Below are 18,659 nucleotides of genomic sequence, written 5' to 3'. Positions count from 1 at the left end.
ACAAATGTCAAACAAGATGGACTGGATCCAAGAACTCCGCCTGGGCCGTGTTTATGCTCAACCTCGCGCCATTGATATGGCTGATGTCAGTAAGTCTTCCCCTTTATATCTTTTTAGCCTTGATACGACCAGTCACCGCAGCGGAATGTTACTTTGTTCGCTTACCGTGTGCCTAAATGTACCTGGGTTTGATGTTTGTGTTTATGTGTGCGGACATGGCAGATGTATGGCTGACTATTGTTGTGTCTTCTCTCTCGAAATAGCCCCTCTCTCCTTCGAGGCGTGTCGTTATAACGGCGGCCGCCTCCTGGTCCCCGTCCACTTCCTGGCACCTTCTGCCATGACCCGCGCCGACTTGGCTCTTGGGGCGTCGGGCCTCGCCGTCGACAACGGGTACTTGGTCATGACGGACTACCAGCGCGGCTGGTGGGATTCGGAGACGGTGCACCTCGTGCACAAGATGGCCAACAATGTTTCCCTGTCGCTCGTGGCGCGCCAGCACCGCATCACACCTCGTGATGTGGTGGTCCGCATCGCCCAGTACACGGAGAGGCGGATGTTTGAGCGTGGGATCGCCACCCAAAACAACAACAACAACAACAATAACAACGGCAGCAGCGGTAACAACAACCTCCGGCTAACCTCGGCGGAAGAGGTTCGGGTTTGGCTCCTCGGGAGCATGGTGTGGGAGGTTTGCGAGGGTGTATTTCCAGAGGTCGTGGCGGCACGGTACACGTTTACCGTTAGGGATATGATCATAACCATTGCCCAGTGGGCTCTGTGTCTGGAGTAGGGTGGCTCGTTTGTGTGGGTTTCTTTCTTTTTCTCCTTCTTCTTCTTCTTCTTCTTCTTCTTCTTCTTCTTCTTCTTCTGTGGTTGTTTAGGGGTGTGTCAGGGGGCAGTTGCCGTGGGCGTTGGCGGTGGAGCAGCCGTGGTAGATAGACTGGGTGTAGGTGACCTCAACACAGGAGGATTGGCGTCGAAAGCCTCTTGGCGTTCAAATATGAAAAAGACAAGATGGATGACGGTGTTGGTGTTGATCTCGGAGTCGGCGCTGATTGCTGTTGACGCGGTTTCAAATTCCGCGGACCGCGATGTTCGTTGCGATACGTTCGTTGTGTTGTGTTGTGTAGTGTTGCGTCGCGGTTGATTTGTAAACCATGGTTGAATTGAACGTGATATGATAGCCAGTCTCGTTTGCAATGGCGCTCTACTTAACTGAAGCCATGGTCCGGTTCCTCGATCTGTCAGGTGGAGAACTGGAATGATATCTACTGCTGCGCATGATGGATAGGTGATCGGTAGCTACATCCATATATCCATATGGATATGGATCATGGATCTATACTCTGAGTGTGAATTTGAGCCTCTACTGACTACGTGACCCGATACGTATCATGGGATCGAATGTCCCCCATCGTCCATATTCGCTGGCACATATGGTAGATTCTATTCAAAGAATCTTTCCTTTTCCGACAGCTGCTTCAGGATATGCGGTTCGCTGCCTCAATATCTACATATCTTTGTTCAGCATTGTGGCATCCTTTTCTGCTTTGTTTGTGAGTGACGTCCAAAAATCTTCCAGGTGAATGAGGATGAATGCGGATGGTTTGCAGCTGCTGCCGCTGCGTCACCTCACATACCCCTGTCCGTCTCACTTCTTTCTCTCCGCTTCAACTTGTATCCAGAAGAGAGAACAGAAAAGTCGCGGCAACTCTCACAGATCACAGGAATTCTTTCCTCCTTCTCTTGTTCCCCGTCTCGATTTTGAACACTGGACATGGCATCCACCGAAATGTCAGGTAAGCCGTGGGCATCGTGTGTGGGTTGCTGTCATGGAAATATCTAACTCTTGGACGACAGAGAGGGTCCCGGAAGCCCCACGACCAAAGCTAAAGGTTGTGGAATCGAGAACGGAGTATGAGAGTGACACCGACGATGAGATGTCTTTTGAGATGCTCTTGGAGAGTATCGAAACGAAAAGTACGTGTTAACGTGCCCCTTTGCGTTTATTTCATGGAGGCGATGTTGTGATGAAGGTAGGATTTGAAGCTAACTGCTTTTCCTCTTGGCTTGGTAGAAGCAAAACGTCGACAGCTTGTCCCCCAAGTGCCCTTGGATTCAACAGCGTACTCGTACCCGTACTCTGTTGATCGACACACTCCTTCACTTGTCGATGGCTCAGACGGCAACTCCAACCTTCAAAACATGACGGTCAACACCGGTCACCATGCCACAGCGGCCAAGACCCGACAAATTCCCATACACCTGGACCCGTATATGGCTGCCTCACAGGATGATGAGGACGGTTGGACGACCATTACATCGGACGAAGTCGCAGAAGCACTGGCTGACAACACCCATGCTAATCCAACGCCGCCGCCCACCCGAAACCCGGCTGCCGGTGTGCAAAGTACGACCACCCGTGAAGTTGTAGGGACATCAGTTATACGCCGGATGATCAGGCACATCAACAATGGAATATCGGTGGAAGAAGTCGCGAGGAGATATCGTGTCCGTGGTCGACCCTCGAACCTCGTCGAGGACATTGCGCGGTTTGCAGCCCAGAGAGATGCCGATGCTCCAAACGCTGGTGTTTGAGAAACACGGGAGCATTCAAGAAGAGAATGGGTTCCGAAGTGTGGATTTCAGGCAGTGGATGACTGGTTAGTGTCGAGATCATAGGGAGAACGAATGATATTCAAAATTGCAGCTCGCGTTTCCGGATCACTGTTCGCTGCCCAAGGCAACCTTCGCAATGGGAGCCATATTATACGCGAAATCTATGTTTAATACGCTGAATATAGATGTTACCACGTCATACTCTACGAAGTGTCACTGTTGTACCGGTATTAGGGGCCGAGGGCGAACGGAGTGGGAAGCGACGTGGGCTCAACTGAAGGTCGAGGGAAGAAAGGCCTGTGTGCATGTAAGGGAAAAAAGGAGAAGTTCAGCCTCGCGAACGCACCAGCCGCAGCCTCGGCAATAATCGAGCCACATATGGCAATGAACACGTCACTCTTTTCTTCTCGTCTCTTCATCGATCAGACATCTATTCTATTCTATCATCGTCGCCATCAGAGTATACACAACCACATCTCTCTCCATCTCAGCACACCCACGAGATACTCTCTACTTGCCACTGCTGGGTTTCTTCGACGGGTACCACATAACGAATGGGTTCGGATGGCTGCGGACATAGCCTCCGTGTCCATCCGGAAGGTATTCGTCTTGCGTCTTCGAATGCCATTCTTCTTTTTTGTCGGATCCCTTCGTACCATCATCTCTTGTCTGCTGCTTCACTTGCTCGCACTGATCTTGGATTGCCTTGCCTGTACCTTCTTTGTTCTCTCCGATGATGGTGTTCATGGTCTCCTGCTTTTGTGCGTACGACTTGTCAGTTGTCAAAGAACACTTTGTGTAATCAGTCAAAGAAAGAAAAACCAAAAATGGCAGACAACGGAATATGAGAGGGCGGGAAAGCAAGAATACGTACCGATCCAAGCGTCGCTTTCCCGATTTCCCCTGCTTGCACTGCAAACATGGCAATCATCTGGCAGACTTGTTCGGTTGTCATGCTGTAATCACCTGCGACGGTCTGTAGGTTTGCGCCACCAGAGATACGTTTGGCCATTTCAAAGGCACGATTGGCTCTCTCTACATAATGAGGTGGTGCTGATGACGGGAATGAGTCTTTGGCTTCGTTCGTGTTGACGCCCTTGGAGGGTTTGTTTGGCTCAGTTGCTTTGTCCATTGGGAATCGCGGAAGATACTGTCAAAGGGGAATGGTAAGTCTGTTGAAATTCGATAAGGAGAAAAGAGGAGGAACACGGTGAGTGGGCCTTACAGTACGCGTTTGTCTCGTTTATCTTGGTTCAGGCTGGGGCGCAAAGCAGCAAACACCACTTACGGACCAGGCTCTCGGGAAGACAAGATGTTGGATGAGGATAAGTATGAGTGCAACTTGGCGAGATGATCGGTGGTTTTGCCCTTGATCTGTGTGCAAAGCCCCAAGTCCATAACATATGGGCGATACATCTATATATCTCGAATCTGAGTTCACGGCCTAGTGAACCTTTCACAGCCACCACCAAGTTGAGTTCCATGAACCATGGTTTCACCGCGCAATTACCCCATCAGATAGGCAGCAACCCACAACGGAGCCACCGCTGTCTCAGAGACAAAGGATTTTCAAAACCGTGGAGAAACATGTTTTTTCCTCCCCGGCCTTCCAAGATTTCCACCGCAGGTACTGCTTGCTTGCTACAGCCTTCTTGCTACGCGATGGCATGTCATGTCAAGACCTAATTTCCACAATTCGGCATGAAGCCTCCAGTCGAAGTGAAATGTCTCGCCGACGAGAGGTGCGTGGCCCGGAGCAGGGGGATACCTGGCACCGCAAGGAGGAAACAGTCAATCAGGTATCTAGAGAGATTTCCATCCTGGTCGAGGAACCCAGTGTTTGGACCCAACGAGGTCACGAAGCAAACAGGTACGTCTCTGCAGGCCCGTGGAATGGATCCGATCCATTCCAGGCACCCATCCTCAATCCTCCGGTTTGGCGGCTTCCAAGGCTGACTCCACCGTTTCCCTCCAGGGCCGTACATCTGGCGACACTCGAGCACCGCTAGACATGAAAACCATCAAATGGCCCCTCCAACAACAGCAACAAGGGTCGAAGATACCCCCTCTCGCGAGCCGACAGCAGCCCAAGCCGACCGACGAAGACCGGAGATCGGAGACCGGTCATCAAGCTCATCATGTCAGGAATTCCGGGACCCCAGTGGTACCGTCTGGATCATCAAGGGCATCTCCCTCACTGAAGATACAGGAGGGCCTCATCCGAAACCACATATCGCATTACACCTGTGGCTTCTGATTCTCGTATGTCGATCTCAGCACCCAGATTGAGACCAATGGGTATTTTCCGTTATCGAGGACGAGAAAGACTAGCTATATCCATTTGCGGAGGATGTTGACCGACACCTTGTGATCCTGACGAACTACACAAAGCTGCGATGTTGATGCTTGAAAGAACCAGGGATCAGCAGGACGTGCTGGAGGAGGACGACGACATGGAATTTGCCCCAGCTGGCTTTGGGGCGGATTGAGTGGCACGGTCGGCTGAACCAAGCTCAAGAGCCTGATGAGAGAGAGAGAGAGTCAGATGGGGTTCAAATATGGTGCTGGGAAGTGAAGCGTATCGAACGCTCCAATGGGTTTGCTTGACCAGAGCGCCATCGGGGGCCTTGACAGTAGGTCTCAGGAGCAATGGTTCTGATGGTGTCGTGGTCTTACTACAAACGATTTTCTCGGGAAAACCACAGCTGAGCTGCGCCTGGTCAATTCCTCTAGCGAGCTCACCTCCTCCTTCGAAGTGTGCCGCTACAACGCTGGCCGCGTCCTCGTCCCCGTCAACTTCCTGGCACCTTCTGCCCTCGCCAGCGCTGAGTACCTCAAGTCTCAACCTTCAACTTTCGAAAACAAGATGCGTCACAGGAAGAAGCATTAACGAGACATACCTGACCTTCACTGCAGCAAAAAACAACAACAACGAAAAAAAAAAAAGAATTGTTCCACCGCCCACGGTCAAGACGCCTTCCAGACAAGCCCATCTGGTTTGACCCGACCTTGACCTGGTTCTCTGGTTGTATCCCCCCGAATTTGTTCCACCTCTCACAATCAGGACGCCTTCCAGGCAAGCCTGTCTGGTTTGATCTAACCCTGACTGCGGAGATTGCTGAAAATTTATTCTCGATTGTCGGGTTGTCGTCGGGATTCGAACGCGGGCCCTTTTTTTTTGCTTTCCTCCTCGCCTGAGTGAATGGCCATCCACTACACCGCCCATGTAGTTTTAACTTGAGCACATCACTTTAGGGGTCTTGGTGATTTGATGGAAAAATCCACGCGTTTGATTGATAGCACTTGAATAACAAGTGCATTGATGGTGTCTTGGTGGGTCCAGATCTCTAAGGAAATGAATCCGAATCGGCCCATCCACAACCGAATGCGAAGCAGTGTCCTGACAACAATGTTCAGCAAAGTCGACATCATATTCCTTGTTTGTTTTGGCCTTGCTCTCTTCTCTGCCTTATTTCCTTTCCTTGTGCGGCGGCACATCAAGGGACTCGACAAGGCGACATCGTCTCCTCCACCGGAGGCTTTCACGCATCTATGCATATACATATATAAACCACTTTCATCTGCGGCAACACTACCTTGGTTCTGTTTCATTACCACGACACGGACTCTGATCCAAAGAGCCCATCTCAACCTCGTCAGCAACCGGCAACCAGCAACCAGCCGCCAGCTGCCAGCTGCCACCATTTCCGCCGTCGCTCGCACTCACTGGAAGAGATACCCCAAGCCAGAACACCACAATCAAAGGATGGCTTCTTCTTCTTCCCACCGCGCTAACGCTACAACTTGGATTGTTCTCGCGTGGTTGGTACACACAAACCACAGTATGATGATGGACAAAGTTACCCGCTCCCCGCGCGAGCATCTTTTGATATTTCAAACCTTGATCGATCAACGAGGATACGGAGAGAGCTTTTTTCCCCCTTTACTTTGATCGGGGTATGTCAAATGATCAAAAATCGACAAAGGTTACCAGGTACCCAAAGCCCTCCTCATTCTCCTACACGCCGTGCGTGGTCCCTTAACTGATAAGTTCTTGAAAGTTAAAACCGTATTGTTATAACGTCAATGACATTACGGAATAACACTCAACCATCGTATCAAAAGAAAAAAAAATGCTTGCCATGCTAACTAACTACTGTTGCGCTGCTCCCATGCAATTATCAACTTCGATTACTCCCTATAAATGTGCACTGCACCATGCTAATACCGTCATCCCGTAATCCATCCGAGACCCTCAACGCCAAAACCCATATCCATGGCCCATCACTCATTAGTCCTAAAACCATAGGTAGTATTTAGGTAGGTAGATCGATCCATCCTTCAATCAGAACCAGTCACCGTTACGGCGTTACCGGTACCAGCCTCCCCCAAACTTGCATCACGAGACCCAGACCCAGACTTGTAACAGGAAAAGAGACACGCACCCTTCATCATTCCATCGCTTCTTCCCAATCATTCATCTTCTCATCACACTTGGACCGGTCATTCTACCACCACCGGCAAGCAGACTCTGTCGTACGATCATCTCCGCTGCCGCTGCCGCCGCAAGACGTTCCTTTTGTCGTGATCGATCTCTCAAGTACCCAGTCGCTTCGGGCCTCATGCGGAGAATGCGCAGAATCATATCATCGTTCGGATCTGCTTGTGCAGCCTTCCACTTCTCCTCCTTGGCCTTACGCATTGTCCCCAAATTCCGTGAAAGCATGATGCTCTTAGCACGTCTTGCACCGGCCATGCTGCCCGGATTGAGTAGCCCCCCGCCCACGGTTCCCAGATTCGCCGGCGCACTAAACCTCGAGCGTTGCATTTGCTGACTCGCCGCGGTCGCCGATGCCATACGTTCCGACTCTCGGATGAGACTGTCTGTCGGCTCGAAGTAGAAGAAATTCAGCATTTGTAGTTCGTGATACTTGGGGTTCTTCAGGACATTCACCGGCACCCCATTAGCCTCACCGGTCTCCTCATCAACAGCGTTAAAGAATTCGAAAAGGCTTTGCAACCATTTGAAGACAATGTCAAGTTCTTGCTGGGTCAAAGCCTTCTGCTGAGACGGTTTGTCGGACAGAGGAGGTACAAGTAGACCTTCGACGGTCACCAGGACTTCTTTCCAGAGTCGAGTCATCACAGCGATCATGGCCTCTCCTGTAAGAGTTTGCTGCATTATAGCAAAATTGTCGTCAAAATAGTCAAAGAGAGGTTTGAGAGCGTTGAGAATCTCGGCATCAGTCGGCATTGCTGAAGCGGGCATCACCGAGGCACGATTCCGTGCAAAGTAGTTGGAGACGCTTGAAATAGATATGCCACGGTTGAGGAGAGATCGAAGCGCTCGTCGAGAGAGACAATGATTGATGTACGCAGACAGCTTGTCGGTGATCTTTCTCGTCATGTCTCGCTGAGTCCTTTGCAGATTCCTGAAGGCTTTCCCAAAATAGAATTGAATGTCATCTCGTTCACCTTCCATGCTCACACGAACCATAAGTCGGCCTTGAGTGTCGAGGTCCAACCAATACTCGCGAGGTAGAAAGTCGCTGAAATGTGATGGGTCTAGCTTCAGGGAGGTTCGTCCGACATAGTCGTGGTCACCAACGGCATCCCAGTCCCAGATCGTTGCAATAAGGTTCAAAGGGCCTTGTGTCGTGATGTCGACTGATTCATCCCAGCGAGGGTTCAAATTTCGGTAGATGATCCTGCTCTTCGACAGCCTCTTTTGATATTCATCAGTTAAAACCACATACGGGTCGCTGAATCCGTTCACATCACAAGCTTTGAGGTCCTCGGCCTCCACAATCTTGATGGTGAATACATAGTTCGTAGTCTTCCGAGGCCGTTGGGCAGCTGGAGGAGTATGCTTCTTGATAACCTCAGCACATGCGTCCACATTGACTTCGTGCTCTAGTTTGTCCCACTCCTGAATGGCAAAAGAAATGTTGTTCAATTTCACAAAAGATTGAGGGTAGAAGTGGAAAGGTTCCACTCTTTCTTTGTTGTTCCATGTGTCTTTTGCCAACTGTACCCATTTCTCCTGTCTGGTCATGTTGGCAGCAGCTTCTTGTTCTGGCGTCAGTCGGTCCATCTCTTTACCGAACATCTGATCCAACAATTCGCAATATCTCGCGACACCATTTCCAATTGCCTTCGAGACAGCGGTGAGAAACTTCGCATAGGTCAAGTCGTCGTCCCAGTTAAGCTGCCCGATTTGATCAATGATCTGATGGAAAGAGCTGAAGATGTCCATGACGGACGTTGAATGACGCTCATCCTCGGTTGGTACTTCGCCTGGATTCTGGGTTCTCACAGTAAAAGTATCGTGTTTGACAGCGCCTTCGACCCAGCCAATAACTTGTTCTTCGGTGGTACGGATCCATTTCCAGACAAACTCAGCAAGTAGGTCTTCTAGCTTGTATGGGAATGGACGATGCGGAAGAGCATCCGCGTGTACTCGTCGAAACTCACTGAGCTCCTTATAGAGGTCAAATCCGTCTTGTATGCTAATCTCCACTTGATTCCTTTGAGCTGTGGTAAGTACTGACTCAACTATAGCCTTTGAGTCTTCTGCGAAGGCTGGGAGGGTGCAATTCAGCAGAATCATTAATGGGTTGATGCCCAAGATCTCTGGATTCTTTCGAAATCTCTTCTGCACCTTCTCGGCAAGTTTCAATACGCCAGTTGCGACCTGTTGAATGTGGTAGAACTCCCACTTTTCGTTCTCTTGAGGCAGCTCCTTGTCGAGAAGACGGTCGTACAGTTTTCGAGCTTCAGCCGCAAGACCATCAATGGCTGCATTCTTGAAATTTTCGAAATCCTCGGAATTTTGCGTAAAGTTTGGATCACTTTTGATGTGCTCATCAATAATCGCCATAATCATACCCAGCTTGGGCAACTGAGCTTTCTCAGCAAAGGAGGTCATCATGGTCTCGTAAAGATCTCGAAGCAGCGTCTCGTGTAGTGCACCGAGTACTTTGCCCATCAAGGCAAAGTCAGATATCGTCCAATTATATCGATCGTAGAGGACCGAACTCATAATGAGAGATGCTCTCTTGTTTTTCGAATCTTCCTGGAGCGGTTCCTTCACATAATTGAAGGCGGCGTCCAGCATTTCCAGCCCAATGGCCTGTTCCACAAACTTCTCGCGGACCACATCCAGAAAAAGTACGATGCGGGTAAACTTGGGTATTCGCCATCTCAATGCAATCTCGTTGAGCAACTCTGTGGTCTTTTTCGAAAACAATTGACCACTTGCGCCGTCATTCGTATCGTCGTTAAGGTCGTGATTGAGAGCCTGTAGCATTATCAATCGAAACATGGCTCTGGCATCTGAAGGTATAAAGGTATAAACATGGCCGGGTTCACTATCGCGCTGGGCCGATTCCGCATTCAAATCAAGCGAGCCCAGATCCGCCGGCAGATCTAGAACATAAGAGGAGGAGTCATGAGAGAGAAGTCTTGACACTTCTGCGTAGTGAGATTCTGTGGAAGCAGGTCCAGCACCTTGGGGATTGAATTGTGGCAGACTTCCGCCTGGGGTACTTTTGGCTAGGTCGGGACTTGCTTGTACAATCGCAAGCATGAGTTGAGAAAGTTCCGGTCCTTCGGTCTTCTTCCACAATTCATACGCTTCGTGAGTGTCGAAATCGCCGGAATTGAGGGTCAACTTGGTACCGAGATTGAGATGTTGCTGGTATGTCTTCAGATCTTGAAGCGCGGCCTTTTCGGTCCAAACCGGCTTATACTTGTCGATATCTGACTGCATCATAGTATTGGTCAAGCCGAAGATTCGTCCAACCACCTGCACCAAAGGCATATCCTTGACATCGTAGCTACGCGGCACCATTTCTTCCACGACACTGCTTTGTCCATTGAGATGTGTGGCAGCCAGATTTTCGTCTCCTTTGAGGAGCTTCGACTCAAATGTCTGCAATCGAGACGCCAACTCAGGCTTGTCTTTTGCCCAGTCTCGGTCTTTCAAAATGAGACTTAGAAGCCGGACGAAGAGGGCAACATGACGGTCGACCATGCGCTTCACCCCGTCGTCGCCAGGTGACTTTCCACGTTGCAGCTCTTTTGTTGTGTTAGAAAAGAAGATCAATACCAGGTCCTCGACTCTTCTGTCCGCATCCATCCGCTTTTTGAATGAAGGATCCGACAGTGTGTTGAGGAAAATGGCGAACGTCCGCTTAACCACAGCATCTTGGTATTCCGGGCGCCTCTCCTTGCCAATAAGGATGCCTTGCAACCTCTTCTCCAGCTCTTTGATGAAGTCATGAGGAAATCTCGTACTTTTGGAGTCTCGCACAATGGTGAAATCGTTCATTAGATCGTGGAAGGAGGAGGTGGTGGTTGCGCGATGGATGGCAGGCTTGGTCTCGACATGTTTCTTGCGAAATGTGCGAGGCTGAAGCAAGTAGGAGAGGTAGGCCACCCTTAACGCATACAGATAGGCATCGTTTATGCTGATCGATTTTCGTCGAACCCTGGACGACTCTCTAGACAACCTATCTCCATTTCGCAGGCTGTTCACGCTCCGGCTGGGCGCTTTCGAGCGGTGGGAGGATTGGGACATATGGCGGGCATAGAATCAAAATCGCTAAAGAACGAGAGACAACGGAAGGGAGAAAGAGAGACGCAGTACCCAAGGCGAAGAATGAGCAAGGCAGGTCGTATGCTGCGGCTCGTGACTGTGGTGGAACAGGATCAGCCTGTTTTACCCCGTATGAGACACAGCCAGGAAGAGTGTGCGCCTAATAAGCCTGGCTGCCAGGGGGCGATGGCGGCGGGGAACTGGGACAGCAGACGAAGAGGAAGCAGGTCAACTTTGCGCCCCAGATCTTGTCATTGCGTTGGGTGGCCTGTGACAAAGATACAAGAGTCTTGGGTCAGTGTAAGAGTAACTGCACTGATGTATGATATGAGTGTCTCTCGATACCAGCGTTGATCTTTGCGTGGTGGTTGTGCCTCGCTGGTGTCACACTCCTTCGGGCCTAAACAACCACCCGCCGCCTTTACGCGCCGTGTACGCAATCTATAAACAACTCTGGCACCAAAGCCGTAGTTCAGGACGTTGTACAATCTGCTGTTGGCAGGCTCGACTAAGTACGACAGCATGGACAGAGCCAACAGCTGACTTATGACAACTGTTTATGGGATATGGGCACGAACCATGGCACATGAATGTCTCGAGACGCCCATGCGCGAACCGAGGTACTTGCGTCCACCTACCTGGATATGGGAGTAAATATAGGTATGCCTCATGACCATGAGCAGGCAAGCTTTCTGCCTCCTGTACACCTTCACAGAATGCAGATCAAAGACCGCACCTTCATCGTCAGCGGAGGCTCCAGTGGCCTTGGACTAGCCACCGCTTTGATCTTCTTACAGAACGGTGCCAACGTGTCTGTCCTCGATCTGAACGCTCCCACAGGCGATGCATCGTCTCGCATCGACTCTTCCAAGGTCATTTTCAACAAGACCAATGTCGCATCGACCGAATCCTTGCAAGCTGCACTGAAGAACACGTTGTCATGGACACGAGAAACCAACAAGCCTCTCTCGGGCGTGATATGCTGCGCTGGTATCGGAACCGCTGCCCTCTCACTCCCCAAACAAGATCCCACCGCGACACACGAGTCTGTAAAATACATGGATATGTCACAGTTTGACCGTACATTGAGCATCAACCTACGAGGCACTGTGGATCTGATCCGTCTGGCCGTGCCACACATGGCACTGAATGAACCCTGGGGTCCCGACGGCGAGAAAGGAATCATTGTCGTGGTCTCTTCAGTCGCAGCCTACGAAGGGCAAATCGGGCAGTTAGCCTACAGCGCAAGCAAGGGTGCCGTGAGGAGTATTGTGTTGCCACTGGCGAGAGAGCTGGGGCAGAAGGCTGGCATTCGAGTGATGGGTATTGCGCCTGGCGTGTTTCAGACCGGAATGACGGTGCCACCGAAAAAGAAGACTCCCAAAGCACCGGCTAAGAAAGAGGGAGTCGAAAGCCAACCGAAGGTCAGCACGGGTTCTCGTGCGTCGATAAACCCTGAGATGGTGCAATATCCAACGCGCATGGGCAGAGGAGACGAATTCGCGCGTCTCGTCAAGGAAATAGTCGAGAATCCCATGCTCAATGGCGGTGTAATACGTCTGGACGGAGGAGTGAGAATGCCTAGCAGGCTTTGATGCATCTTTGTTCAGGGCAATACATCGAAAGATAAGCACTCAGACCTCTGAGTAAGAAATTTTGAGACTTTGTACCTGTCCAGTTATATACTATCACACACCTCGTAACTATCATCACCGCGGTCCAGATCCATTCCTTGGATATCTTGGGCCTTTAGGTCGAGATCTCCCTTTTTACTTCAGTTCAGGAAAAGGCCTCACAAAATGCGCAGGACAATGATATCCATAAGCGCCGTTCAACTCCTGCTTCTTGAGGTAATCCTGGTGATAGTCCTCGGCATCATACCACTGCGTCGCCCTCAGGATCTCCGTCGTGATGGGTTTCCCCTTGTACCACTGCTCGCCGACCTTCTGTTTGACCTCGGTGGCAATCTTCTCCTGCTCGTCGTCCTCGACGAACACGGCCGAACGGTACTGCGTGCCCGTGTCGGCACCCTGCCTGTTCAGGGTCGTGGGATCGTGCATCTTGAAAAAGTACTCGACGAGCTGCCGATACGTGACGAGTTCCGGGTCAAAGACGATCAAGAGCGACTCGGCGTGGCCCGTCCGCCCTGAGCAGACGGCCTGGTATGACGGCGCCTCGGTCTTACCGCCCGTGTATCCTACGCGACAGTCCAGCAAGCCCTTGCCGTTGCCCCAGTCCTTGCGGTACAGTTCCTCAAGGCCCCAGAAGCAGCCGCCGGCGAAAATGGCCCGTTGGGAGTTTGGCGGGAATTGCATCGCGGCTAGTGCGTCCGGTTGTAGAGAGAGATGGGCCGCGGACGAGAAGGGCCGGAGGAATCGAGATAGGAAGCCGGGCATTTGAAAGGCCATTGTTGGGAGGATGAGGAGGATGAGGAGAGCGTAACTGAGAAGAACCAACGATGATCGGGCTCGGGAATGTTTGGTCTAGCGGTACCTGGGGTATGTAGTAGTGTGTAGCCGGGGTTGATGTTGCTTGGGTGTTGTGGTTCTGACTTATCCGTTGATTGTGTTACGAGTTGCTGGCGACAGAGAGTATAAGTAGAGGCAAGTAAGGTCTAGTAGATGCGGATAGAAACGACCTATGTATATTGTGCACCGCCAATCGTCGACTGCGATCCATAATCTTCGAGAACCCCGAGATCGAGCACGTCAGCACGTCATACTTGAGTGAGATACGCTGTACGGAGTCGCGCGTATAAGGATGCATCATGCATACTACAAAACTCCGTACCCATATGGAGTCACACTAAAATTACTAGTTAGAGGGCAATGACAATTTCTCATCGGGGCGCAGCAGTTGCAGTACTCACTGCCCGTAACCCTCGCATTCCGTCCCCAGCAGTGCCCAGTGGTTTCGAGCAGTCAGTGCTTCACCCTCTATAGAAATCTCAGTTTACTTAATCCCATTGGCGGCAAAACCATGACAATTACTTCTTCGATCCCGAAGCTCGCTAGGACACTTTAGCCCTGCATGATTACGATATCTTAAACTTCCGCCTACCGAAAACGTCTCACGAGCCACGGTAGGGGTGAGCAGATATTTGCATTGCTAAAGCCCTCTGAAATGACATGTACATTAGCTCGTTCTCCCAAGGTACCTTGTGGTAAGATGCTCTCCTAGTTCAGAGTGGCAAGGCTGGTGCTCCTGGAACCAGAGCTTCAGAGATATCCGAACATCTTCACAGCCTCGTCAGGCCGAAGGGACCATTATCGCAGAAAAGACCAATTCTCATTGAATGATAATTCAGAGCAACAAAGGCTTATCGTTAGTCATAAGGGTCTTGGTCCCAGAACTCGAACATGAGTAGACCGCTACTAATTACAGGACGCCTGGGGCGCCGTTTGTGAAAGGTAAATACCAAGTCAACTCCCCAATCCAAGGCCTTGGTCCATTCCTCTGCCTTAAGAGACACCCAAAGAATGCCACAACCGAAGGGGAAAAGTCCATAAACGACCCGAATCAAGGTCGAGCTTTTTTAGACCCCAGTCAACGCCAGACAGCTTTTCCATTTGGCATCAGACTTCCCCTTGAAGTCGAGCCCATCCTGAGACCATTTCGATCGTTGTTGATAGGTGTCGACCGCACGTCACCGTTCATGGTCGTTCGTCTGGCTGAATTCATGCTCAGGCTCTTCGAGTCCCTGACAATACCAGACACGCGAGGGCTCAACACACCAACCTTCCACTCATTCTCTTTGTCGCTCTTGCCCAGAACCATCCTTCTAACATGGCCAGCTGCAAACATGCTATCGCTCGGCGGGGATCCCGAAATGCCAGTTGCCGCCGTTGGAGATCGTCTGCGTTGAGTACGAGAGCCAACGACAGAGCGACGGACCGAACTTGAGCGCCTGACCGCGTCACGAATCTTCATCACGTCTTCGTTGTTCGGGTGGCCGTGGTTCTCAGTGTCAGAGGACGAGTTGCTGGGACTGTCGCTACTGACGTCTGGGACTTGCTTATTAGATGGCGTCAAGGAGCGTCTATTGGTTGCTTTGCTTGGATCGATCTCTCTAAGAGGTGAAGCTTCACTGTCTGAAGACGAAAGTGGCGTCATCTTCGGCGGCAGCATGGTTCCCAAAGGTGACGCTTCATGTTTCTTGGACAAGAATCCTGCTTGGAACCGACTGTTCTTTGGTTGCACTGCCAGTTGCGATTCGGGTGGCGATGGGATTGGTGACGATTCTGGAGATTGCTCTCGAGCCTGTGCTAGAGACGCAGTGAGGTTGGATACTTGCGGAACGATAATCTCCGTGGTTGATTCTTCAGGCGAAGACATTGCGAGCTTTTGAGGAGTCTTCTCGAACTCAGCCAAGGTACCGTCCTCAGTATCATCCCGCCACCTAACAGCTCGCTTGACCTTGACGGGAGACTTCCTCTTCTTTGGAGTGAAGGACACGCCCTTTTTTGCGCTGCCGAGTAACCCTCGTCGTTTGGGAGATCCTCTGGCCGGCGAGTGCATGACATGCATGGGAAGGGCAGACCCAATCCTAGGTCGAAGAGGGCTAGGCTCAAGGACAGAGTTGCTCACCATCTGCTTCCGTCTTTTGGGAGTGCCGGCCTTGGTGGGTGCAAATGCTTCCACAGGAGCGAGGCTACCGTCGGGCTTCACAATGTAAGAAACAGCAGCAGAGGACGACTTGAGCATCTTTGCCAGAATCTGTGTTGCAGCTTCGACGGCCTCGTCAACATTCATTCTATTCAAGTTTTCGATGGCCGATATCGTTTGGAAATGGGCTTGCAGCAAAATTTGAATGGTCGCCGCATCGCCTGCCTTTTCAGATTCATTGACAGCCGAGAGAGTCTCACGTTCCGCCGTCAATTTGAGCATTTCGACTTCGCGACGCAAAGTCTCCGAATCGGTCATGTCTCCAGTATCAACTTCATGAAGTTGCTTCAAAGAGTGGTCAAGAGCAGTGTTCAGGGCTCGGTCCCACACGCTCTTTTGGACTTTCTGCTGGCAATGGTGACGACCGCTCTCCAACTCCATCATGATACCTTCAGCGGCCTTTTTAATGGCGTGCATGCTTTTCAGAGGCGCTTCATCGTCTAGGGCATCGCAAACGGTATCGAAGGCTGCAATCCATGCCGACAACATGGCAATACGACGGCCTAACTGTTTCAACTTGATCATGTTGTTCGTTCGCTCTTGTCTCTCGGCTGCAGAATGCTCGTATGCATTCCTAATTCTTTGCACGCCCTCTCGTGCGATGATTTCCTTCTTCTCGTTTTGCTTCTTGAACTTCGCAAATGCTACAGCCTCATAATCCTTTTGTTGCGCCTTCAATTCATTGATGAGAGCCATCTGCTCGTCAATCTTGACCAGGAAATCCTTGACATGTCGGTTGACATTGTACACGTTACGGGTGACTTTAGTCTGAATGTTCTTCGCCCGATTTGCATATCTTAGGGTATTCTGAGTCTCATCGAAATGCGCACTAGAAGGACTGACGCAGACAATCATAACAGTCTTGCAGTTTCCACCTAGAGAGAATTTGAGAAGTCGTGTCAATTTGGAGTTTCGATATGGGACGTGGTTGCGCTTCCGAGGGTCGCACAGAGCGTTGATGCAGCTACCGAGAGCAAGGAGAGACTTGTTGATATTGGCACCCTCCAATAGTCGTTCTCCCCTGTTTTTGGTCGCACTAGCTCGTTCACTTCCAGCCAAATCAATGATGCTCAAGGTTGCCATAGTGTGAGGTTCTTCGATGCCGGCATTTTTGTCTTTCTGGGCGACGTTGATCTGAAGGACCGCGTGAGAGCGTGAAGAGGTAGCATTAGCCTCGGTGGGAGACATTGTACGCATCTCGTTCCCTCGCATAATCATGTCCATGACCTCTTGCACATTTTGCGGGTGGTGGCTAGATAGCCCTGCCACCGAGACGGCCTGATTCGCATCTTCTCTCAGCATCAGACCTCCTCTTACCGTGCTCGGAACCAGCAGGTCGCGGATTGTCTCGTTATAGATTTCGAGATATGACAAGGAAATGTCGGTGACCTTTTCGGATGACAATTCTGATACTCTCTCAAAGAGCTCTTGCATCGTGAGGAAGATGATGCCTGGTTCTTGGACGGTACCAGTAATTGTGTGCGTCTTGCCACACCCAGTGGCACCGTAGGCGAAGACCGTTGCATTGTAACCGTCCAACACACTGTCCAGCAGTGGCCTTGTCGTCGACTCGTATACCTCGCCTTGAGACGCATTTTCGTCGAAGATTCTATCGAATCCAAAGGTTTGGTCCTTCACTCGCTTTCCGGAAGGGACTAGGGAGCGCGAGAATTTCTGCACTGGGTTGTCCTCAGGGGGGTCGAATACTCTAGAGCCGACCAGTGAGCTGGGGTCGATGTCACGCGTACCTCGCTCCGACTTACAAGCATTTCTCATCCACCACTTTGATCACCGGTCGAATGCCCTTTTGTGACAGCTTCGGGGTTGGTGCGGCCGCCAGCGAACCGTCGCCCAGAAAAATCGTCGTATCGTCACATTTTGTCAATTGAGCGGCTTCTCTGATTGTGAAAGGTCGAACTCGGACCGTGACCGAGATTGAAGAAGCACCTGCCGTTGAGGCCATGGTTGTTGTTGTTCTCGCTACTTGTTTACCGCGAGGTTTTTAAAGGAAACAAAGGCCACGAAATCATGGGAAAGTGATGGCACATCTAAAAGTAGAGAACGAGTAGGTAGGAACGCGAATGACCGCAAACACCAATAACAAGCTGTGGAAAGTCAATGTCAGAAGCCTGCGGGTGAAGGCCATCACTTTTGGGAATGAATTCGGTACATTGCAGTGATTTGCTATAGCCGCCAAGAGGATGCGAAACTAAGCTGTTTTGGTCTTCGGCCTCGTTGCGACGGCAACCAACTGCGCAGTTTTCTCGAGCTGCCTGTTTCACCATGAACCGGTTATGAAGAAACTTCGGACTCCGAAAAGAGAAGATGCCGTCTTTGCACTCCTTCTGAACGTAAAAACAAGCAATGCGATAGTTGTTTCCTCTGTTCCCAGTTGCTACCTCTCGTCGCAGTGTGGTGTGTTATCAGAAAGCCCAGAGGCAAATGTCTGACTTCTTCAACAAGAGGTGGCTCACACGAAGCACTCGAGTATACCTTTATTTTGTTGTCCGCTTCAGAAACATCCCAGTGCGGTCAGCCTCCATTCCTCCCAAGAATTCTTCTATACAAGGAGAGATTTAGGCTCACGCCACGAATATGTCGAGCGCCACCTCTGAGCGAAAACCCAAGGCCAGAAAAGAGGTATCAGCCCGTTTCCTTGTCAGGCTCAGGAGGGATATTATTGATTCACATTGGTACTGCAACCAGTGACGATGGATTCATATGCGTTCTGGAGGTGAGAGAGTCACTTCAAAGTGACGGGCTGTCGCACAAT

At 50.8% G+C, this 18,659-nt stretch overlaps 7 protein-coding genes across 7 annotated transcripts; 3 read left to right on the top strand and 4 right to left on the bottom strand.

The window, feature by feature from the left end:
- Nucleotides 1-16: 16 nt before the first annotated feature.
- PV08_03375 (uncharacterized protein) lies at nt 17-793 on the top strand (the record flags this gene model as incomplete). Its single annotated transcript, XM_016377729.1, has 2 exons — nt 17-89; nt 264-793. The coding sequence occupies 2 exons, from the start codon at nt 17-19 to the stop codon at nt 791-793; spliced, it is 603 nt and encodes a 200-aa protein (XP_016239299.1).
- Nucleotides 794-1,780: 987 nt separating this feature from the next.
- PV08_03374 (uncharacterized protein) lies at nt 1,781-2,601 on the top strand (the record flags this gene model as incomplete). Its single annotated transcript, XM_016377728.1, has 3 exons — nt 1,781-1,802; nt 1,864-1,983; nt 2,081-2,601. 3 exons carry the CDS (start codon nt 1,781-1,783, stop codon nt 2,599-2,601), a joined length of 663 nt encoding a protein of 220 aa, XP_016239298.1.
- Nucleotides 2,602-3,132: 531 nt separating this feature from the next.
- On the bottom strand, nt 3,133-3,754 carry PV08_03373 (uncharacterized protein; the record flags this gene model as incomplete). Its single annotated transcript, XM_016377727.1, has 2 exons — nt 3,133-3,414; nt 3,497-3,754. The coding sequence occupies 2 exons, from the start codon at nt 3,752-3,754 to the stop codon at nt 3,133-3,135; spliced, it is 540 nt and encodes a 179-aa protein (XP_016239297.1).
- Nucleotides 3,755-7,099: 3,345 nt separating this feature from the next.
- PV08_03372 (uncharacterized protein) lies at nt 7,100-11,203 on the bottom strand (the record flags this gene model as incomplete). The annotated part of the gene is made up of 1 exon (XM_016377726.1): nt 7,100-11,203. One exon carries the CDS (start codon nt 11,201-11,203, stop codon nt 7,100-7,102), a length of 4,104 nt encoding a protein of 1,367 aa, XP_016239296.1.
- Nucleotides 11,204-11,937: 734 nt separating this feature from the next.
- Nucleotides 11,938-12,816, top strand: PV08_03371 (uncharacterized protein; the record flags this gene model as incomplete). The annotated part of the gene is made up of 1 exon (XM_016377725.1): nt 11,938-12,816. The coding sequence occupies one exon, from the start codon at nt 11,938-11,940 to the stop codon at nt 12,814-12,816; it is 879 nt and encodes a 292-aa protein (XP_016239295.1).
- A 174-nt stretch (nt 12,817-12,990) lies between these two features.
- Nucleotides 12,991-13,629, bottom strand: PV08_03370 (peptide-methionine (S)-S-oxide reductase; the record flags this gene model as incomplete). Its single annotated transcript, XM_016377724.1, has 1 exon — nt 12,991-13,629. One exon carries the CDS (start codon nt 13,627-13,629, stop codon nt 12,991-12,993), a length of 639 nt encoding a protein of 212 aa, XP_016239294.1.
- A 1,138-nt stretch (nt 13,630-14,767) lies between these two features.
- Nucleotides 14,768-17,849, bottom strand: PV08_03369 (uncharacterized protein; the record flags this gene model as incomplete). The annotated part of the gene is made up of 2 exons (XM_016377723.1): nt 14,768-17,594; nt 17,650-17,849. 2 exons carry the CDS (start codon nt 17,847-17,849, stop codon nt 14,768-14,770), a joined length of 3,027 nt encoding a protein of 1,008 aa, XP_016239293.1.
- Nucleotides 17,850-18,659: the final 810 nt, after the last annotated feature.

This window comes from Exophiala spinifera (genome assembly GCF_000836115.1).
Source record: "Exophiala spinifera strain CBS 89968 unplaced genomic scaffold supercont1.2, whole genome shotgun sequence".
Classification (NCBI taxonomy): domain Eukaryota; kingdom Fungi; phylum Ascomycota; class Eurotiomycetes; order Chaetothyriales; family Herpotrichiellaceae; genus Exophiala; species Exophiala spinifera.
This window is presented reverse-complemented; position numbering and strand designations above follow the sequence as displayed.